The sequence below is a fragment of the Martes martes genome (assembly GCF_963455335.1).
Source record: "Martes martes genome assembly, chromosome: 10".
Taxonomy (NCBI): Eukaryota; Metazoa; Chordata; class Mammalia; order Carnivora; family Mustelidae; genus Martes; species Martes martes.
The window spans coordinates 105,695,496-105,714,268 of record NC_137898.1 but is presented as its reverse complement, the minus strand read 5'-3'; the positions used below and the strand labels follow the sequence as shown (position 1 = coordinate 105,714,268).

General features: G+C 38.8%; 1 protein-coding gene across 4 annotated transcripts in view; it reads left to right on the top strand.

The window, feature by feature from the left end:
- HTR3B (5-hydroxytryptamine receptor 3B) overlaps positions 1 to 18,773 on the top strand; it is a 47,970-nt gene that overhangs the window by 10,245 nt on the left and 18,952 nt on the right. For 2 of the 4 annotated variants that reach the window (XM_080815631.1, XM_080815630.1), the window contains exons 4-5: positions 11,259 to 11,462; positions 11,565 to 11,738. In XM_080815631.1, the coding sequence (XP_080671757.1) occupies positions 11,376 to 11,462; positions 11,565 to 11,738 (261 nt within the window). In that variant the 5' untranslated portion in view covers positions 11,259 to 11,375. Of the gene's footprint in view, positions 1 to 11,258; positions 11,463 to 11,564; positions 11,739 to 18,773 lie in introns of those variants that run through there. The other 2 variants (XM_080815633.1, XM_080815632.1) reach the window with 2 other exon arrangements.

The following is an 18,773-nucleotide window of genomic DNA, read 5'->3' as shown; positions in this document are numbered from 1 at the left end:
GTGTAGTGACACACAATGTTACATTAGCTTCACATGTACAACATAGTAATGCAAGAAATCTATACATTATACTACATTCACCACAAGTTTGGCTACCATCTGCCCCGATATCTCATTATTAACAACATCATTAGCTGTATTCCTTATACCGTCACCTATTCATTCCATATCTGGAAGCCTGTATCTCGTGCTCCCTGTCACCTGTTTTGCCTACCCTCCATCACCCGTCCATTTGTTCTTTGTATTTATAGGTCTGGTTCTGAAAAGGCTACATACTGTATGGTTCTACCTATATGACATCTAGAAAAGGCAGAGCTTTCTAACATTAAAATTCTGTATGGTTTTTAGTAATACTGTTTGTAACGTTTCAGAAGTAGAGGACCAAGGCTTGCTTTATTTCCACACTTAGGAAGAAAGTCACTGAGTCTTTGGGAAACTTGGGTGCTCCTAGGGACCAAGAGTTTGGAAAAGCAAGAGTAAGGAATTAAGCAGGGAGGACTTTGCTGACAGTTGCAAGCAGAGTAGAAATAAATTAGACGAGGTGATGTTGGGGACCCTGAAGATGAATGTTTAGAGCAAGGAAGGAAGACTAGTGAATAGAGGCACGGCACGACTCTGAAGTTGTGGAAACCGCACTGTGGAGTAAAACACCGGAGGTTGGCTAGAGTTCTCTGGGGCTGCGGGTGCAGTGGCTGCCACAAGGCGGCGCTCTGACTACATCTACTTCAGTTTCCACTGTGCTTTTCATTGTCCCACTCCTCTCTCAGTCTTTAAGGGCTCTAACTAGAGGTCTGTCACACTCCAGCCATAGTCAGCCAGCCTATTATTAGTGCCAAGCCTTCCGCCTGGAGCAATGACAGTGTAAATTTCAGCAATGGCAGAAGGGGGACAAATACAGCTGTTGTGCATTTTAGAATAATTGCTACAGGCCATTTGGAGACAGCTTTATAATAATGGCACTTATACAGACTTATACAATATTTCCCTTTTCTCTTTTATACCCCCCTCAACACTCTGCAGCATGAGTTTGTTAATCCGCTCATCTCATGAGTCTAGAATGATCTTCTCCCTAATTTTATTTGACTTTACTTTATTTTTTAAAGCAACAAGCATTTATTTGGGCAATTAGAATTGCAAGTCAGAAGACAACAGATTCAGGTAGAAACCTGGGTTCTGTCTGCTTCCCAGTTTTACAAAAGAAGGTACCATCCAGCCCTTTCATACCCCGTTCCTTCTGCTAGGCACTCCGCTCTCACTGCCCTCACCTAATGGACTGTCTTTTCCCAGCACAAATGCCATTTTTGAAAAACCTCTCCTCAGCCCACCCCAAGTCTGGCTCTTGTTTTTGCTTCCATTGTCCCCAGTCGACTCACCAACTAGCTAGTGTTCATCTCATTGCATTCTCAGTGTGTCTTACCTATCACCTCTGTTCCAAGTTCCTTGAAATTTTCTTCTCTTATATTCCCCAGTGTCAGCCACAATTCTGCACACAGTGAGCAGATGAATAGGTAAATAAATAAATAAAGCAAGCTCTAACAGATCGAAGCCCTTGTCCCAGCTTAAGTCCACAATTGGTTTGAAAATATCCAGACATGTGGACCTGAGCCTGTCTTCCTGGCTGCTGTGGTTGACCGTGACCTCTCCACAGAGAAGTTCTAAATGGGCCTACGTGGAGAGGTTCTGGGTCCTGCACTGAGCCACGGATCAGGGAAGATGCCCGGAGCTGGCACAGCAAGACTTCAAGGCCTATCCTCTGTGCAGAAGGCCTGGACGACACAGATCACTGAGTCGGGCTACCTGTCTGCCATTGCAGTCGAAGCTGTGTCCTGCAGCTGACGTAGTCAGAGGCATGGAAAGAAGCAGCAAACCTGTGATTCCATGTTCCTCTAGTTTGGGGGCCCGTCTCGCTCCTCTGAGAGAATCAAGGAGGCATGAACTCCCTGTGTCTGTGTCCCACGTTTATCCTTTGGCTGCTTTCTAGCGGGTTCTGGAGCACACCAAATAAAAGCAGTCTTGCTCTGAAGACCCCGCCCATCCTTGGTGAGTTGGCGGCAAAAGAGCAGCATATTGGATGTGGTTGCAAAAAAGCTCGTCCTTTTTGGTGTCCTCTTTCCTGCATAAACCAAACTTCTTTTCTGCCCACCTGTTCATTCTTCTCTTCCTCTCTCTCCCATCCTTCTCACATACTTAACAAGTACTACTGCGTGCCGAGCTCTGTGCTGGAGATGCCAAGATGAATAAGGCACAGTGCTCTACCCTCAGGGAATTCACAGGATTCTGGAAGAAATAGGGAAGTAAATAAATAGTCTTAATTTAAAAAAAAAAAACAGTCATAATACAGTTGAATAAATGCTATCATATTGGAGGGGTCTGTGAGGCCCTGGGAGGTTCAACAAGAGGGCCATGGTGCAGTAGCGGATATCCAGTGGCCAGCTGGTGGGAGGAGCCCTCACTGGTAGCATCTGCTGATTTCTAAGTGGGGCAGACCTTCCCATCATGGCTGATTTCAAGCTACACACCGGATGTCACTGAACCCAGAGTTGGGAAGGGATATACACAGTTGGCTCTTTTGCTGCAGAAAGAACCAGCTCTGGCATACAACCATGATTTCACCTCCTAAGACCCTGAGCAGAACATCCATTCAAGCCGTGCCTGGGTTTCTGACCTATAGAACCATGAGCTCATAAATGAGTTTTGGTTTAAGCTGCCAAGTGTGTGGTAATTTGTTATGTTGCCATAGAAACCTACAGAAACAGAGCCTATTATACAGAAGTGAAAACCTGAGCTTAGAAATGGTAAGCAATTTGACCAAGGCCATGAGCATCTAACAAGTGATGGAGCAGGGAGGGAAAATGACATGTGTCAGACTCAGAAGCCTGGAAACTTACACCCATGTTCTATGACTTACCATAGAAAACTGTGTCACATGGCCATGAAGGGCCAGAGTCGTGAGGGATACTATTCCTCGTTCATTCATTCATTCATTCATTCATTCACTTTTAAGGACCAGATGTGCATTATTATTAAAGATGAAATTCTGAACCAGAAGAAAATCAAATGTTGAGTGTGGCTTTGGACTTGAAGTGGTGGCCCAGTGGTTACCTTGATACTTATTTCAGAGGATAATGCTATGGAGTAAAAAAATTTCATATGGGACTCCACTCATTAGATATTTGATTTTGGCTAGAGCATCCATTTCTACTTTTCTCCTCCAGCCTGACCAGATGTGCTGAGGAAATTTGGTTTCCCCCGAATATGTACATCTGTCAAAATTCCTGTCAATTTTAGCACGACTGCCAAGGGAGTGAACAAAGAGAGTTAGCGATTAACTTCAAAGAACTTTGTTGGAGAGGAATAAAGATATTTAAGGTCTATTTTGTGAACTAATTGCATTTGCATATTTATGGGATTTACTGATATAGCAGTAATTAAAAACTATTTAGTAGTCTTAAAGGACACATAACTCAGTTGCTGTTTGCATAATAAACACTTCCTTATTATGTTTGCATAATAAACCCTCTCCCCCGCCTTCTTTCTAAAAGACACTGGTCCAGCTAAGAGGTGTCATATCTTACTAGGAAATAATGGAGAAACAAAGTGCAAGGGCTCATGGGAATGTGGGGAGGGGGGCTACTGAAAGAAATACATCTCTAGGTACTCAATGGCAGGCCTGACCTAAACCGTGTTCAGGAAACAGTCGATTCAAACCTCAGATTAATAAGTCTTTCTTTTCCCAGCTGATATTTGAGAAGCCTGAATGCTGAGCTCCTGACAATTCCAATTTTTTATTTTAATACACTGATCTGCTTGAAGGACCTGATTGAAGTTCACCTCCCATTCATCTTTCCTAAAGAGCTGTCTAAGGGTGGGATAGTGGGGGTGAGATCCTTGAGTCATGGATGATAAGAAACAATGTGAGTAAAAAGTACTATATTGAGAAAAGACAGTTTTCATGAAAAATTAAAGGTTGAACGGGGAAGAGATAGCAAATCTAAAGGCACTGAGTAAACAAACTACATCCAGACAGGGCAGTAAGGTCAGAAAAAGTACTATCTGAGCCTTCTGGTGATGCGGAGCAGGGCGGGCCATCAAGGAAAGATCAGGAAGCATCCGCATCTAAACTATTTTTTTTTAAAGATTTTATTCATTTATTTGACAGAGAGCACAGGTAGGCAGAGAGGCAGGCAGAGAGAGGGAGGGGGGAAGCAGGCTCCCTGCCCGAGCAGAGAGCCTGATGCGGGACTCGATCCCAGGATCCTGGGATCATGACCTGAGCCAAAGGCAGTGGCTTAACCCACTGAGCTACCCAGGTGCATATAAACTATTTTGAGGACAAGTCACTCACACAAAACCTTTCCCATCTTGGCAGAATTCATCAGCCAATAAAGAGCTGTAATGGGCAGGATCGCCAGACTGTTGTTAGATTAGCTAATGAAGGTCATAATGTACCTGTATTACACATCATTAGCAATGGCCTTCCAGTAACAGATGGGGATATGAGAAAGTGAGAAGAAAAGGAAGGGGAAGCATATCCCAGAAGGTTTGACATAGAGCCATGCTTACTAAAATGCGTGGCAAGAATGTAATGTTAATCATCATCTCAATTAAACCTTTGCACAAAGGCAGGCTTCCGTGTTGCCTTCCCATAGAAAGTGCTGTGTACATGGATATGCTGCCTGTAGCTTGCCTTTCTCCCGACGGACAGGGCTGGGACCTTTATGGCCAGACCAATCCTTGGTGATGTTCTCTCTTGATAAAGCCCCATTTATCTGGTCATTCTCTCTAGAGGATATTTCTCAAACTTTCCATAACTTTGTATCAAATTTCCTCTACCAGATTACATTTTTGTTTTCTGAAATAGTTTCAAATACACAGCAAGACTAGAAGAATAGTAGAATGAACCCCCCCCCCCCCCAATACACACACCATTTGAGAATAAAATGTCACGGTGATGCTCTGTCACCTGTGAGTACTTAGTGGGTGATTCTTACAAACAAGAACATCATGATTTCAACTCCATCAAAATCAGGGAATTAACATTGCTACATCGTTACCATCTAATCCACAGGCTCCAGTTTGAGTTTTAGGAATTCTTCCCAACATGTTCTTTGTAACAACAGGATCCAAGCCAGAATCACAGGTTATGCTGAGTCATCCTGTCTCTTTAATCTACTTTTGTGTGATATGGTTTCTCAGTCTTTCCTTAACTTCCATAACTTTGACACTCTTGAAGATGATATGTGCCTGTTTTGTAGAATGTCCCACGGTATGGGGTTTTCTGGTGTTGCCTCCTCGATAGATTCAAGTTTTGAATTTTTTGCCAGATGATAACAGAAATGCAGCTGTGTCTTCTCAATTCCTCCTATCTCGCAGCACACAACTCCCATGATTGGTAATGTTAATTTTCATTGTTTGATTAAGGTGTTGTCTGCCAGATTTCTCCATGGAAAGTTTTTTTTTTTAAAAATCATTGTGATTAATGAGTATCTTCTGTAAGTGTTCTGTTTTTCATCACTTTCACCAACTAGTTTTTATCAGACACTGATTTTTCTTGAGTGAATAATTACTATGAAGATTCTAGCATTCCTTCTACATTTCTTAGTTGGCATTCTAACTAAAGGAAAAGCCATCTCTTCTTTCCATTCATTTATTTAAATCTGCATGGACTTGTGGATTAGTATTTTATTTAGCGGGTTATAATTCTTCAGATCATTATTGATTTAATGCTTGAATTGTCCCAGATTTGGCCAGTGGGAGACCCTTCAAGCTGATTATGTCCTTTTATCATGTCCCTATCATTCTGTCTAGCACTTCTTTACTTTGTGATGCAATGAGATGTTCTAGGCTCTTCTTAACACTTCTCCTGTCCAGCCCAGAAATCGGTCATTTCTCTATTTCTTCCTTTTAAGTAGGTATGTTATTTAGAACTTAAGCTCTGAGTACTGGGTATACTCATTGCTACTGGGGTGTCCCTCCCACAGACCCACTGGAAGACAGAGCTAGGGATGTATGTTTATAAGGACATGTATATACACACATTTACATCTGTGTTTATTTCCATTTGTAGCTAACATGTACTGAGAACCATGAGTTCATACTGATACCTACAAAACCAACTCAGCACCATGGGTTTGTCCTAGTTTTCTCCATTTCCATATTTGTAACTCTTGTCACCAATAGTAGGATACCAATCAGGCTACATTTTATTGGTAGATGAAAATTAAGACAAGAGAGTCAAAGATTCTAAACAAAGGGACTGCATAATTAGGAGAACAGGGATCAGGTATGTATGTTTCTCCTCAGTTTGCTCTGTGTAACTCATCTCAATCCTGTGCCTCTACAGTCCCACTTATAGAAAAAGGAGACGCTGGAAATTGTATGAAATTTAGTTTTTGTTTCTAGAGCATATAGTGTTCTATAGAGTTATATAGAATCATGCTTCTTTTTCCTTAATAATGAAGAGTCGATGGGTACTCGATCAAAAAGTGAAAGGAAAATTTTATCGAATGATGTTAAACGTTAGTAGCTCTCATCTTCAGTAAGCCTGGAAGCATCCTCTCATACACAGTTACTTTCTGAATTGTACGCAGGAACAGTTGAAGAGACACTCCCATTTATCAAAAATCAATGTTTCTTTTAATTAAAGGGGCTTAGGAAAAACAAAAAGCACTTTCCCTGTATTGTTAGCAGTTGTCCTTCATTGGACAATACCAGGTTTCCATTAGCTTTGTGTAATTCCAGAGTCCAATAACCACTGTCAAATGCTGAAGATGTAGCCGCATAAGTCTGATTTAGAACAGCTATTTAGATCTCAATTATTAATGAAATTAGTGTCCTGAATGTCAGCAAGAGCACTGCCTTAGGTAAAGGCTGTAAAGGAAATCATATTAGTGTGGAATTTCCTCTCCTTAGGGGCTCCTCTTAGATTACATTATTCACTTAGCTATCTCCTGTCAGGGAAATTGAAATGTTGGCCATGATCTGAGCCTGGGGCAGAACCAAATGGAGAAGTTAAGGGGTATCTCAATGGCATCGATTCCAAAACATTTGCCTGGTGCCGGCGTTGCCGTTGGTCCGGTTTAATGTTTATAAAATAGCACCAGCACGGACAGCAGACACTGGCCAAGAGAGAAGAATGGAGTGAAGAGGAGGCCCTTTAGGAAAAATTGAGTGCAGTCCATCCAGTAGGCAAGTTTGCATGTCTCCTCTTCGGGCTGAGCCCGAGAACACTGGCAGGTGCCATGGCTTTCCTGTGGCCCTTCATCCTGGTGGCTGCCTCAGGTGGGTCCTTTTAAAGATTTTACTTTTAGCCCAGAATATTAACTTTTAAAAGCTAGAGACAGTATTTTTCTACCTGGTGCTGTATAACTCCTTACAAGTGTTCGTTTTTACTTAACATCTGTAAAGCGCCAGTCCTGCGAAGCGACGTGGAGCCCGGTGATTTGTTATGTCTTTGCTCCTACAATTACAGATCTGTAAATACAAATGGGAGTCACACAGTGGGGCTCTTGACACACAGCTGAAAATATGCTGGAAATGTTATAGCTGTTTGATGAAGCTTCTCCAGAAATCAAGCTCTCTTTGTGGCAATTTACATCGAGAGTTTGGGGCATTCCTTTTTCAGATTTGCTTTTGTGTCTGAATAGTAGATTTTTAGTATCCCAAACAGTCTTGGCTTCATTATAAGCTTTCGGTAGCCCAGAGTGTTTCCTGGATACAGCTTGGCTGAAGACACCTGCGTATCATTTTGGTATTATGGGTCTCACCCAGCCATGCAAAGTCTGTGCAGGTGATGAATATATCTCCAGAGACAACTACTAGAAACTTGTATGTTTTTAATGTACATTTCCCCTTAAAATACTATAAAATTAATATAGCCTTTTGAATTTCTAGAACTAAGCTTTTGCGGTATGAGTATTAACTCCACTGAATTGGGCCATTTGTGTTAAGATCCAATAGATTCTTTTTTTTTTTTTTAAGATCCAATAGATTCTTAAAAACACACACACAGATCAAGAATATATGTTTATCCTGGTGTTCCCCCAGTACCCCCACTTTCTTGAGAGGTATCCTCGAGCTCATATCTCGGAGTTTCCATGTTTTAAAATATAACTGGAAGTGGAATGAGTCAATTACTGAGATGAGGCAGGAATTTGGTAGCCCAGCAGCTGGAAATGATTTTTTTATTGGGTAGAGAAGAAAAATAGCCACTTATCATTAAAATAGGAGAATCCTGAATGTTGAACTTAAAGGATAAAAGCATATCTTAATTATAAAAATGAAAACAGGAAATTTCATTAAATGCCAAATGGGTTTCTTAGCAGAAAATAATTGTGAACATTAAGCTAAGTAAGATAAAATAGAAAAATAAAAGGTAAGGAAAAGAAAGAAAATCTTCTTAATGTCTCTTTCTAGTGTTTTGTATTATGCTTGATTTTTGTTCTAAATGTGACAGAAAGTGTGTCTTAATGGTGTCTAGTAATCAGTGCTTGACCATAAATTATGCTGGAGACATGTGTTGCAGAAAAATATGCCCTTTGGAATTTTTGCTGGGTTAATATCTAGATGACTTGTAAATATAAGAGTACTAAACTAACCGCCAATTTAAGGCCACTGCCTGATGGCAGTGTCCTGAGCAAGATCCTAGATTAAGAGACCTGTTTAGTACCTACCGCACTACTCAACAGCCACGTGACCCTGAACAAGCCAATTAATCTCTTAGAGATTCAGTTTTCCTGTAAGTTAAATGCTTATGTTGTATATTGTGGTGATCAAATAAGATAGCATTGTGAAATTGTAAGGTGCAATGCTAACAGAAGATATTTTTGACCCGAAAACACACATAACACAGAAAATAACAGTAGGCTGTTTCTGCCCAGTGATGTACACCATGCAACATGTCGCTTTCCTTTTGGAGGGCCACTCACTGCCGTCCCTAATATTCTCAGGGAGCCAGCTCAGTGTAATGTCACAGTAAAAAGCTTGGGCTTAGGATTCAGTCCAACCTCTTCTTTTGCAAGCTGTAGGACTTTGGGTGGTCCTAAGCTCACTAAGCCTCTAGTCTGTCACCTGTAGTGAAATGACTCCTCATGGGGCTGGACAGTTCCTGTCTCATAAGGCTATTGTAAAAGCCAAAGGAGGTCGTTCCTGTAAAATGCTCTTAGCCCAGTGCCTGACACGCAGCATGTATTCAGCCAGATTTGGGAATTCAGTAAACCACACCCCTAAATCTCATTCCCCTTGCAATTTCTCAGATGTGTGTGTAACTCTTTTATAATCCCAAAGCTGACATACTCACTAAGTGAGAACAGGTCTTTTCATCACAGTGCCCACAACTCTTTAAGATAGAATTTGTCAAAGCAAGGAAAACAAAGGAAAAATTCTATTGTATTCTTATCTTAAAAAAAAAAAAAATCTCTCTGCACCTAAAAGTGCTTTATAGCTCAGTCCCCGACACATTCCACTTTCCAGAAATCTTACAAGTGAATTATTTGGAGCCAATTATTAGCATCCATAGAGGCCGCATTAACGAGGAATCTTCCCTGGGTCTGTGGATAGCTTCCATCAGTGTCTCTTGAAACATCACTGAACTGTGAGTCATTTAGTGCTTGTGTGAATGTCACATTAGCTTTCAAGGGGCATAATTTACTGTTAATTAATGGTCACTTAAATCCTTAATCTCCTGTAATTGATCTTTCTCCTCAGGCAAATTTGCATTCATAGTAGAAATGTAATTTATTATTTCTTCCCATTTTAAACAAAGAACTCTTTACCCTTATAGTTTATTTAAGCATACTTTCATTTCCTTCTTATTTTTCCTCCTATTGCTTGTTTTCTCTGTTGTTCCTAGTTCTAGATTCTAGAACTTTCTCTTTTTACCCAAAGGCTTTGAGACGTTCTGGAAAATATGTTTATCCATAGGAGACGTAAGGATAGTTTCCTAGAAAAGACAGCAGAAGGGAATTTGAGTCTTAATAGCGGAGGATATAGAGAAAACACATTCATTTCCCAGAATTATGTTTTAATTCTGTCTCAGATAGTTTCCTGTATCGAAACATGCACATTTCAGTGTTTCCCCAACTGGGACTTGAATTGGGAGCTTCCAAGCGAGGTGAAAGTGAAGTTGCCCAGAGCGAAGTTCACAGGAAAAGCACCAGACCAGCTTTGCTTTTTGCTCCTGACTTCTCTCCCCTGGGGTACACCAGCAAGAAATGGTCTCAGGTAGAGAGATTCACAGCACATTTTTTTGACAATCACTGTTCACAAAAACCCTAAAAATGATGCTTGATGCATGCCACCTACCTTAGTCCTCCATGCCTGAATAGCGGATGCCATTTTAGGCATCTCCGTGGGTGAATAGTTAGGGAGTTAAAATGCTCATTAGCTTCGCAGTTCTGGTGGTAATGAAAGTGAATATTCCACTGCCCACAGTGACTCTGCATTGCACCCCCAGCATCGTCGTTAGCATTTTGGTCACACTGACATTGATAAATCATAGAAACTGCTGCCTGTGGCGGCAGGTGACACGACATCATTCATAAAGAAATGGGTATAAACAGGACTGTCACACAGGGAGAAGATATCTCATTTACAGTTTCCTGCTGGATCCCGCATACCTTCAGCAGCTCATCAAAATAACTATCAAAACCACTGAGAGGTGAGGTGAATTCACGCACAGGACACTACAGATAGATTGCACTCACGCACTGTGGCAGGAGGCGTGCAATTTGCTCCAGTCCAATGACTTAGCGAAGCTTTGAATCCCCCGGGAGGTGGCAAAGCTTGTGAGCAAAATATCTTTTTGCAATTCAGAGGAAGCCCTCACAAATTTGTCACTTCCAATTGTTGGTGCTCATTTCTCTTGCTTCTTTTCCCCTGGCCTCCGCTGCCTCAACACCAATCACTGCTTCTCTACAAATCAGGATTCCCAGGCCATAAAGAATGGTTGTTCTCTGGAACCAGAGAGAATTTTCCCAAAACGAAGATCTCATTTTCTGACAAGTGTGCTTTATTTAAAGACAGTTGAGTGAGAAAAGAGGGTTTTTGTTGTTTTTAGGAGAAAAGTTTGAATTGGAATCTTATTAATCCCATTATGTAGGAATTTTTGGGTTCACTGGTTTGTCCATGTTTCTGCATGAATTTCCTATTGAACTGTTGAATTACAAATGGAAAAAATTAAAGTCAAGGAGGAGATCACTTTTGATTAAGTGTATGGAAAGGTTTGTTTTGTTTTGCTTTGTTTTTTCCCTGTGTTTTAGAAGGGGGTGATACTGGAATACAGGATTCTGTCTCCAAGATGCATGGTTGCTGTGAAAACAGAATTGTAGGTGCGGTTTGGATCCTTGAAGATCCGAGTTGACTAACTGATCATTACAATGAGCTTTTGGGCGGTCAGGTCGGCAGTTTACTTTAAGCGTCTGCCAAAGAGCCCACTGGCTGGCTGTGAACTTCAGCAAATTGGGGTAAGCTGAAAACCGTATTCTGCCAGGACCCACCAAGTCCTCAATAGTCTGAGATCTCCTCGAGATGCTGAGCTCCTCTTATTTTCCTCCTCATGATGCCAGTTTTGTTTTTCAGAAACCCTAGCCATGGACACGCCTCATCCCAGGAACCCTGCTCTGTATCGTCTCACCAAACACCTACTACAGAAATATCACAAGGCAGTGAGGCCAGTTCACGACTGGACTGAGGCCACCATGGTGTATCTAGATGTGCTTGTCCACGCCGTTTTGGATGTGGTGAGGACCGTCTTACCCTTACCGATCCCAGTTACTTGTTCGTAACACCACCTGCTATTTACATGGGGGCCTGGTTGAGCTGGTAGGGAAGTTGACCTGGACTCGTGTTAGCAGTGAGCAGTGAGCATGAGGTAAACATTTACTAGGCAAACCATGCTTTCTAGTCCCCGGCTTGCAATGTGAGAGGCAGAGCATCTAGAAATAGGAGTTTCATGGAATTAAGAGGTTTTAAAAATTGTGGTCACAGACCACTATACATATTTTATGAGTTTGCTGAAACAAACAAAAAAAAAGGTATTTTTTTCCCCTATGGCTCACATTTCTTAGGGACAGTAGTAGATTTCAGAAAAACATCTACCACTTATTGCCTGAAATTGAGAAAAAGAGAAAAACGTGTTCTGGTATTTTGAGTTTATACCCAAGGTGTTTACTAAGCGTGGTGAGGAAGATTTGCTTATATAGCTATCTTCTACATCTAGAAAGTGGGTTGTTGTGGGAATTAAATGAGAGAATTCATAGAAAGCATTTACCAGAGGTCTTAGTAGGTCTTCCGTAAATGATGGCTTATCCTTGCTTCCTCTTTCTCCTCTTTTCTTAATCACAACGTCTTCAGTATCATTAGGTCCCAGATTTATTTTAATTTTTCTTAAGAGCAGACTTTACTGAACTTGTTTGTTAATGTAGTTTAATATCTTTTTTCAATCTACTTCTCAAAACTTGTTTTTCTAATTGAGGTATACATATGTTGAAATGCATAGATCTTAGGTATACAGTCTAATGAGTTTTGGTAACTGGGTGCATGCATAGAATCCACACTCCTATCAATATAACAAATATTTCCATCACCCCAGGAAGGCTCTTCAATGACTTCTCAGCCAAACCCCATCCACAGAGACAATCACTGTTCCCATTACTTTCATCATAGATTATTTTTGCCGTTTCTAGAATTTCCTATGAATGAAATGTTATTGTGTGTCCTCTATTGTGTCTGGATTTTTCATTCGGCATCATGTGTTTGAGGTTTACTCATGTTGGGTTTATCAGTAGTTTTTCTTTTATATTGGTGAATAGTATTTGGTCATGGTTATACCATGATTATATCCATTCTTTTCTCTTAGGGAGAGAGCACAGGAGCGTGTGGTCAGGGGGCTGGGCGTGGGTGGAGAGGTGGAGGGAGAGGGAAAGAGAGAATCTTAAGCAGGCTCCATGCCCCGCACAGAGCCCAACACGGGGCTCAGTCTCACAACCCTGAAATCATGACCTAAGCTGAAATTAAGAGTTGGACACTCAATCTACTAAGCCACCCAGGTACCCCTGTTTATCCAGTCGTATGCTGATAGGCGTTTGGGTTGTTTCCAGTGTTGGGATATTATTAATAACACTGCTCTACAAGGCTTTTAATGTACATGTTTTAATTTCTTAGGTAAAACCTGGAAGTGGAAGAATTGGCTCAGACAGGTGTACCCTTATTGAGAATCTGCAAGGCTGATTTACAAAGTGGTTGTATATTTTACACTCCCGTGAGTCAGATAGCCGAGTTCCCATTGCTCCACATCCTTCAGTCTTATTTTGTAGCCATTCTGTTGAGGGTATAATGGTATTTCACTGAGGTTTTACTTTAAATTTCTCTGACAGCTTGTGACCAGGAATTCTCTTCCATGTGCCTACTGGCTACTTACATATCTTTCTTTGTGAAGTAGCTTTTTAAGTCTTTTCCTTTTTTTTCTTTTAAATTATGTTATTGGTCTTTTTGTTATAGACTTCTAGGCATTGTTTACATATTGTCATACTTATACATTGCAAATACTTATTTACCAATCTCTGACTTGTCTGCTCATTCTCTTAAAGGGTCTTATGGTGAACAGAGATCTTAAAGTTTAACAAGGTCCATTGTAAATCAATTATTTAGTTGTGGTTAGTGCTTTCTGGGTACTAAGACACCTTCGATACTCCCAAGTTCACAGACATATTTTTCTGTATTTTCTGTCAGAAGGTTTATAGTTTTTCGTTCCTTAGATTTCGTCCTAGGATCTATTAAGAATTAATCTTTGTGATGGTGTGGGGCATGGGTCAAAGTTTTTGTTGTTTTTGTGTGTTGTTTCGGTTTGGTTTTTTGCATTCAGATAGGAGTGGAAAATGCTTTCCTCTCACCATTGATTTGCTTGGTGCCTTGGTTAAAAATTAGATTGACTGATAAGTGTTGGGCTATTTCTCTTGAAATCAGGCAGTGTGAGTCCTTTCCATTTCTACATAAATTTTATAATTACCCTGTCAGTTTCTTTTTTTTAAAAAACTGCTGGGAGTTTTTTTAGGATGGTGTGGGATCTGCAGAGTAATTTAGGGGAGAATTGACATCTTAATAATAAATATTCCAGTTTTTAAATACGTTCCATCTCTCCATTTTATAATTTCCAATGTAGAAGCTTTAAATATATTTCTATTAAACGTATCCCAAAGTATTTTTGCTGCTATAAATATTACTTGAAACTTCCTATTTTCTATTTGTTATTATTATAGATAAATATTAATTTTGCATGTTGACTTTGTATACTGTGGTCTTGCTAAATTCACTTGTTAATTTTGGTAGTTTTTTGGTAGATCGATATTGTCTACATATACAATCATGTCATCTGCAGATAGTTTTACTTCTTCCTTTCTAATCTATTTATACTCTTTATTTTTTCATTGTCATGTTGTATTGCCTAAGACCGCTCCTACAATTTAGCAGAAATAGTGAGAGCAGACATCCTTGTTTATTCCCATTCTTCAGGGAAATTTTTTCACCATTAGGTATGATGTTAGCTATAGCTTTTTTATCAATGTTCTTTATCAGGTTGAGGAAGTTCCTTCTTATCTATTGTACACTAAGAGTTTTATTTTGTTTTTTTAAATCATGAATGTATATTGAATTACCTCTAATGTTTTTTCTCCATCTATTTGGATGATCAGATAATTCTTCTGTTTTATGCAGTTAAAAGGGTGAATTATTTTGATTGATTTTTCAAAAGTTAAAATGTCCTTGTATTCCTAGGATAAACTCCATTTAATCTTAATATATTATCCTTTTTATATATTTCTGGATTTAAATACCTACTTAATATAGATTACATCTATGCTAATGAAGCATATTGGGCAATAGTTTTTATTTCTTGTAATGTACACGTCTTGTTTTGGTATCAGGGTTATGTTGGCCTTCATAAAACCATTAAAATGTCTTCCTGCTTCAATTTTCTGTAAGAGTTGTATAATATAAATATTTTTATTTCTTAACATTTGATAGAATTCACCAGTAAAATCACCTAGGACTGGAGTTTTCTTGGTGAGAAGATATTCAAATGTGAATTCATTTTCATTAACATATATAAGAATGTTCCAATTTTCTATTTCTTCTTGTGTTGCTTTTAATAATTTGTGTTTTTCAAGGAATTTATCTATTTATCCAAGTTGTCAAATTTGTTTGTTTATAATATTGCCTTTTTATCCTTGTGTGGGTAATTTGTGTTTTCTCTTATTTTCCCGTGACCAATATTGGGAAAGTTTTGTTAATTTTACTTATTTTTTTCCAAAAAACCAAATACTCATTTTGAATTTAATCTGTTGTTTATTTCACTGATATCTGCTCTTATCTTTACTTAATTTCTTTCTTTTAATTTGTTTTTCTTTACCTACTTTCTTAAAGTGGAAGCTAAGATCATCGATTTTAATTTTCTTTCTTTTTCTAATTTTAGCGTTTATACTATCTCTAATGACTGCTTTAACTGTATCTCACAAAATTTTGAAGCATTTAAAATTGAAACATAAATTACATAAAATGAAACATCTTTTTGAAGCTGATCTCTTCCCCCTGCCCCCCAATACCTGGCAACCAGTGATCTTATCTTTCTCACTTTTGCCTTTCCAGAAAGCCATATAAACAAAATCCTATGGAATTTGCCCTTTGTTTTGGCTTCTTGGGTATGGCATGATGCCTCGGAGATCACACATTAGTTGCTGTAGGGTCAGTAGCATTCCACTGTGCAGGGGCGTGGACTGCAATTGGCTTATCTGTTTGCCAGGTGTTGGACATGTGGGTTATTTCCAATGTGGGGAAATCATGAGTAAAGCCACTAGACACAGTTGCAAATATGTTTTCACTTCTTTTAGATAAATACTTAGATGTCGGTTTGCTGAATTGTATGATAAGCCTGTGTTTGGCTTTATAAGATACTTCCAAACTGTTTCCCATAGTGGTTGCCTCGTTTTGCATTCCACCTGGGATGTAGGGGTTTCTTCCACGTGATTGTCAGCACTTGATATTGTCAGTCTTTCTAAATTTTAACCATCCTGGTAGATTTATGATGATACCTCCCTGTGGTTTTTAACTTTTGTTTCACCAAAGGCTAATGACATTGAATATCTTTCTGTGTGTTAATTTACCAACTGGTATCTTTTTGGTAAAGTGCTCAAATCTTTCACCCATTTTCAAAACAGTGTTGTTCATTATTTTATTGAGTTGCAGGAGTTCTTTATATATTTTGGGTCTATTTCTGGACTCCATTTTGTCCAACTAATCAATGTTTCTCCCGACACCAGCCCACTGTCTCAGTTACTGCAGCATTACAGAAGTCTTGAAATTAGAGTATGCCTTCCAACCTTCTTCTTCTGTTTCAAAATCATTTTGACTCTTCCAGGTCCTTTGCATTTCCATATAAACTTTAAAATCAATTTCTTTTTTAAAAAAGTGCTGGAATTTTTATTGGGATTACATTAAATCTATCAGTCAATTTGAGGACAATCAACATTTTAATAATAGTCTTGTAATCCGTGAGCACATTTTAGCTCTCCATTTTTTTTAGTTCTTTAATTTCTCCTAGTAATATTTTGTAGTTGTCAGTGTTTTACGCATATTTGGTTAAATGTATCCCTAAGTATTTCACAATTTTGGTACTAATATAATGGTATTTTATTTTATTTTATTTCATTTTATTTTTGTAAATGGTATTTTTAAATGAATCTGTTTGTGGCTAGCATACAAAAATATAGATGATTTGGATGCATTGGCCTTGGATCCTGTGACCTTACCATCTCTTATTAGTTTTATAGGCCTTTTTGTGGATTCAGATTTTCTTCTATGTAGAAAATCATGTTTTTGTGAATAAAGACAGTTCTGCCTCTTTATCTCTATTCTTTATACCTCTTTTTCCTTTTATTGTCTGTTGCACTGGCTTGAACCTCCAATAAAATCTTAAAGAGAAGGATGTGCTATTCCATAAATATTGATTTAATAAATATGTTTGATAGTATTATTAAAATCTTCTCTAACTTTTTAAATTTTTGGCGTTCTATTAATTTCATAGTGAAGGGTGTTAAAATCCCCAGCTGTAAGTGTGCTTTGTCTAGTTCTCCGATCTGTGTTTGGTGAGTATACATTGAGAATTACATGTCTTCTTGATGAATGGATCCTTTTGTCATTATGAAATACCCCTCTTCATGTCTGGTAATATCCATTTCTTGAAGTTTTTCTCATGCTTACTTCTTGCACAATGTATGTTTTTGCCGTCCTTTCATTTTCAGTCTCTCCGTGTGACATTGTATTCAAGGTCCTTTCCTAGAGGCAGCATATAGTTGGGTTTTGCTTTTTTTTTTTTTTTTTAACTTTTCTTTTGAAATAATTATAAATTAACAGGAAGTTGCAAATAAATTTACAGGGAGGTTCTGTGTACCCTTCACCCAGTGTCCCCCCATGTTAACATCTTAGGCCAATGCAGTGTAATTCCAGCTCTAAAACATTGACATTGGTTCAATCCACAGAACTTACTCAGATTTCTCCAGTTATACATATACTCGTGTGAGTGTGTGTGTATCTTTATCACATGTGTAGCTTTGTAACCACTGCTACCACACATCACGTTTATAGTCATCACCAGGGGATGCCTGGTTCTCTCCCTTTATAGCCACACCCCTGTCCCTGCCACCTATCCCTAGCCACTAGCAAACAATAAATCTCTCTCCATCTTTGTAATTGTGTTATTTTGAGAATGTTCTATAAATGCAAACATACAGCATGCAACCTTTGAGATAGGTTTTTTTCATTCGATAAAATTCCCTTCAGGTTTACCCATGTAGCACCTATCTTGATTTCCTTGGTTTCATTGCTGAGCAGTATTCTGGGGCATTGTTTTTTTTAACATGTCGATCTATGCATTTTAATTGAAGCATCTAGTCCATTTACCAATAACCATCTTGCTATTTGTTTTCTAGTGGTCCCACCTGTTTTTGTTGTTGTTGCTGTTCTCCTTTTTTTCCTTTCATCTTGCTTTAAGTAAATTAAACATTTTTTTAAATATATTTTTAAAGATTTTATTTATTTATTTAACAGACAGAGATCACAAGTAGGCAGAGAGGCAGGCAGAGAGAGAGGGGGAAGCAGGGTCCCTGCTGAGCAGAGAGCCCCATGTGGGGCTCGATTCCAGGACCCTGAGATCATGACCTGAGCCAAAGGCAGAGGCTTTAACCCACTGAGCCACCCAGGCACCCCCATTTTTTAAATATTTGACTTCAGTTCTTCTCTTGGCTTTTTAGCATCCTTCTAGATTATTTTTTAGAGGTTGTTTTAGGGATTTCCATATCCATCATTCACTTAATACAGTGTACTTAGAATTAATGTTACTGTTCTTCACTTAAACTGTACAAATCTTACAACAGTAAGATTCCATTTCCCAGCTTCACTGTCCTTTGTACTACTTTTGTCTTCAATTTTACATTTACATACATAATATTCCCCACAATACATTATTATTTTAATGTATTTTGTTAAAATAACTTAACAAATCCTCTTTATTTAAATGGAGATATTTTTCTGTGTTAATGTCTTAATGCTGTGCTATCAATCATAGACTCTGATTTTTTGACTGAGATTTAGACATTGTAATTGATTGAAAAATAATTTGAAACTTAAAATATAATTGATATCACAGGGCTTAATTTTTTTTTTTTTTGTCTGATGCAAGTTATTTTTTTAAAGACTTATTTAAGAGAGAGAGAGAGAGAGAGAGC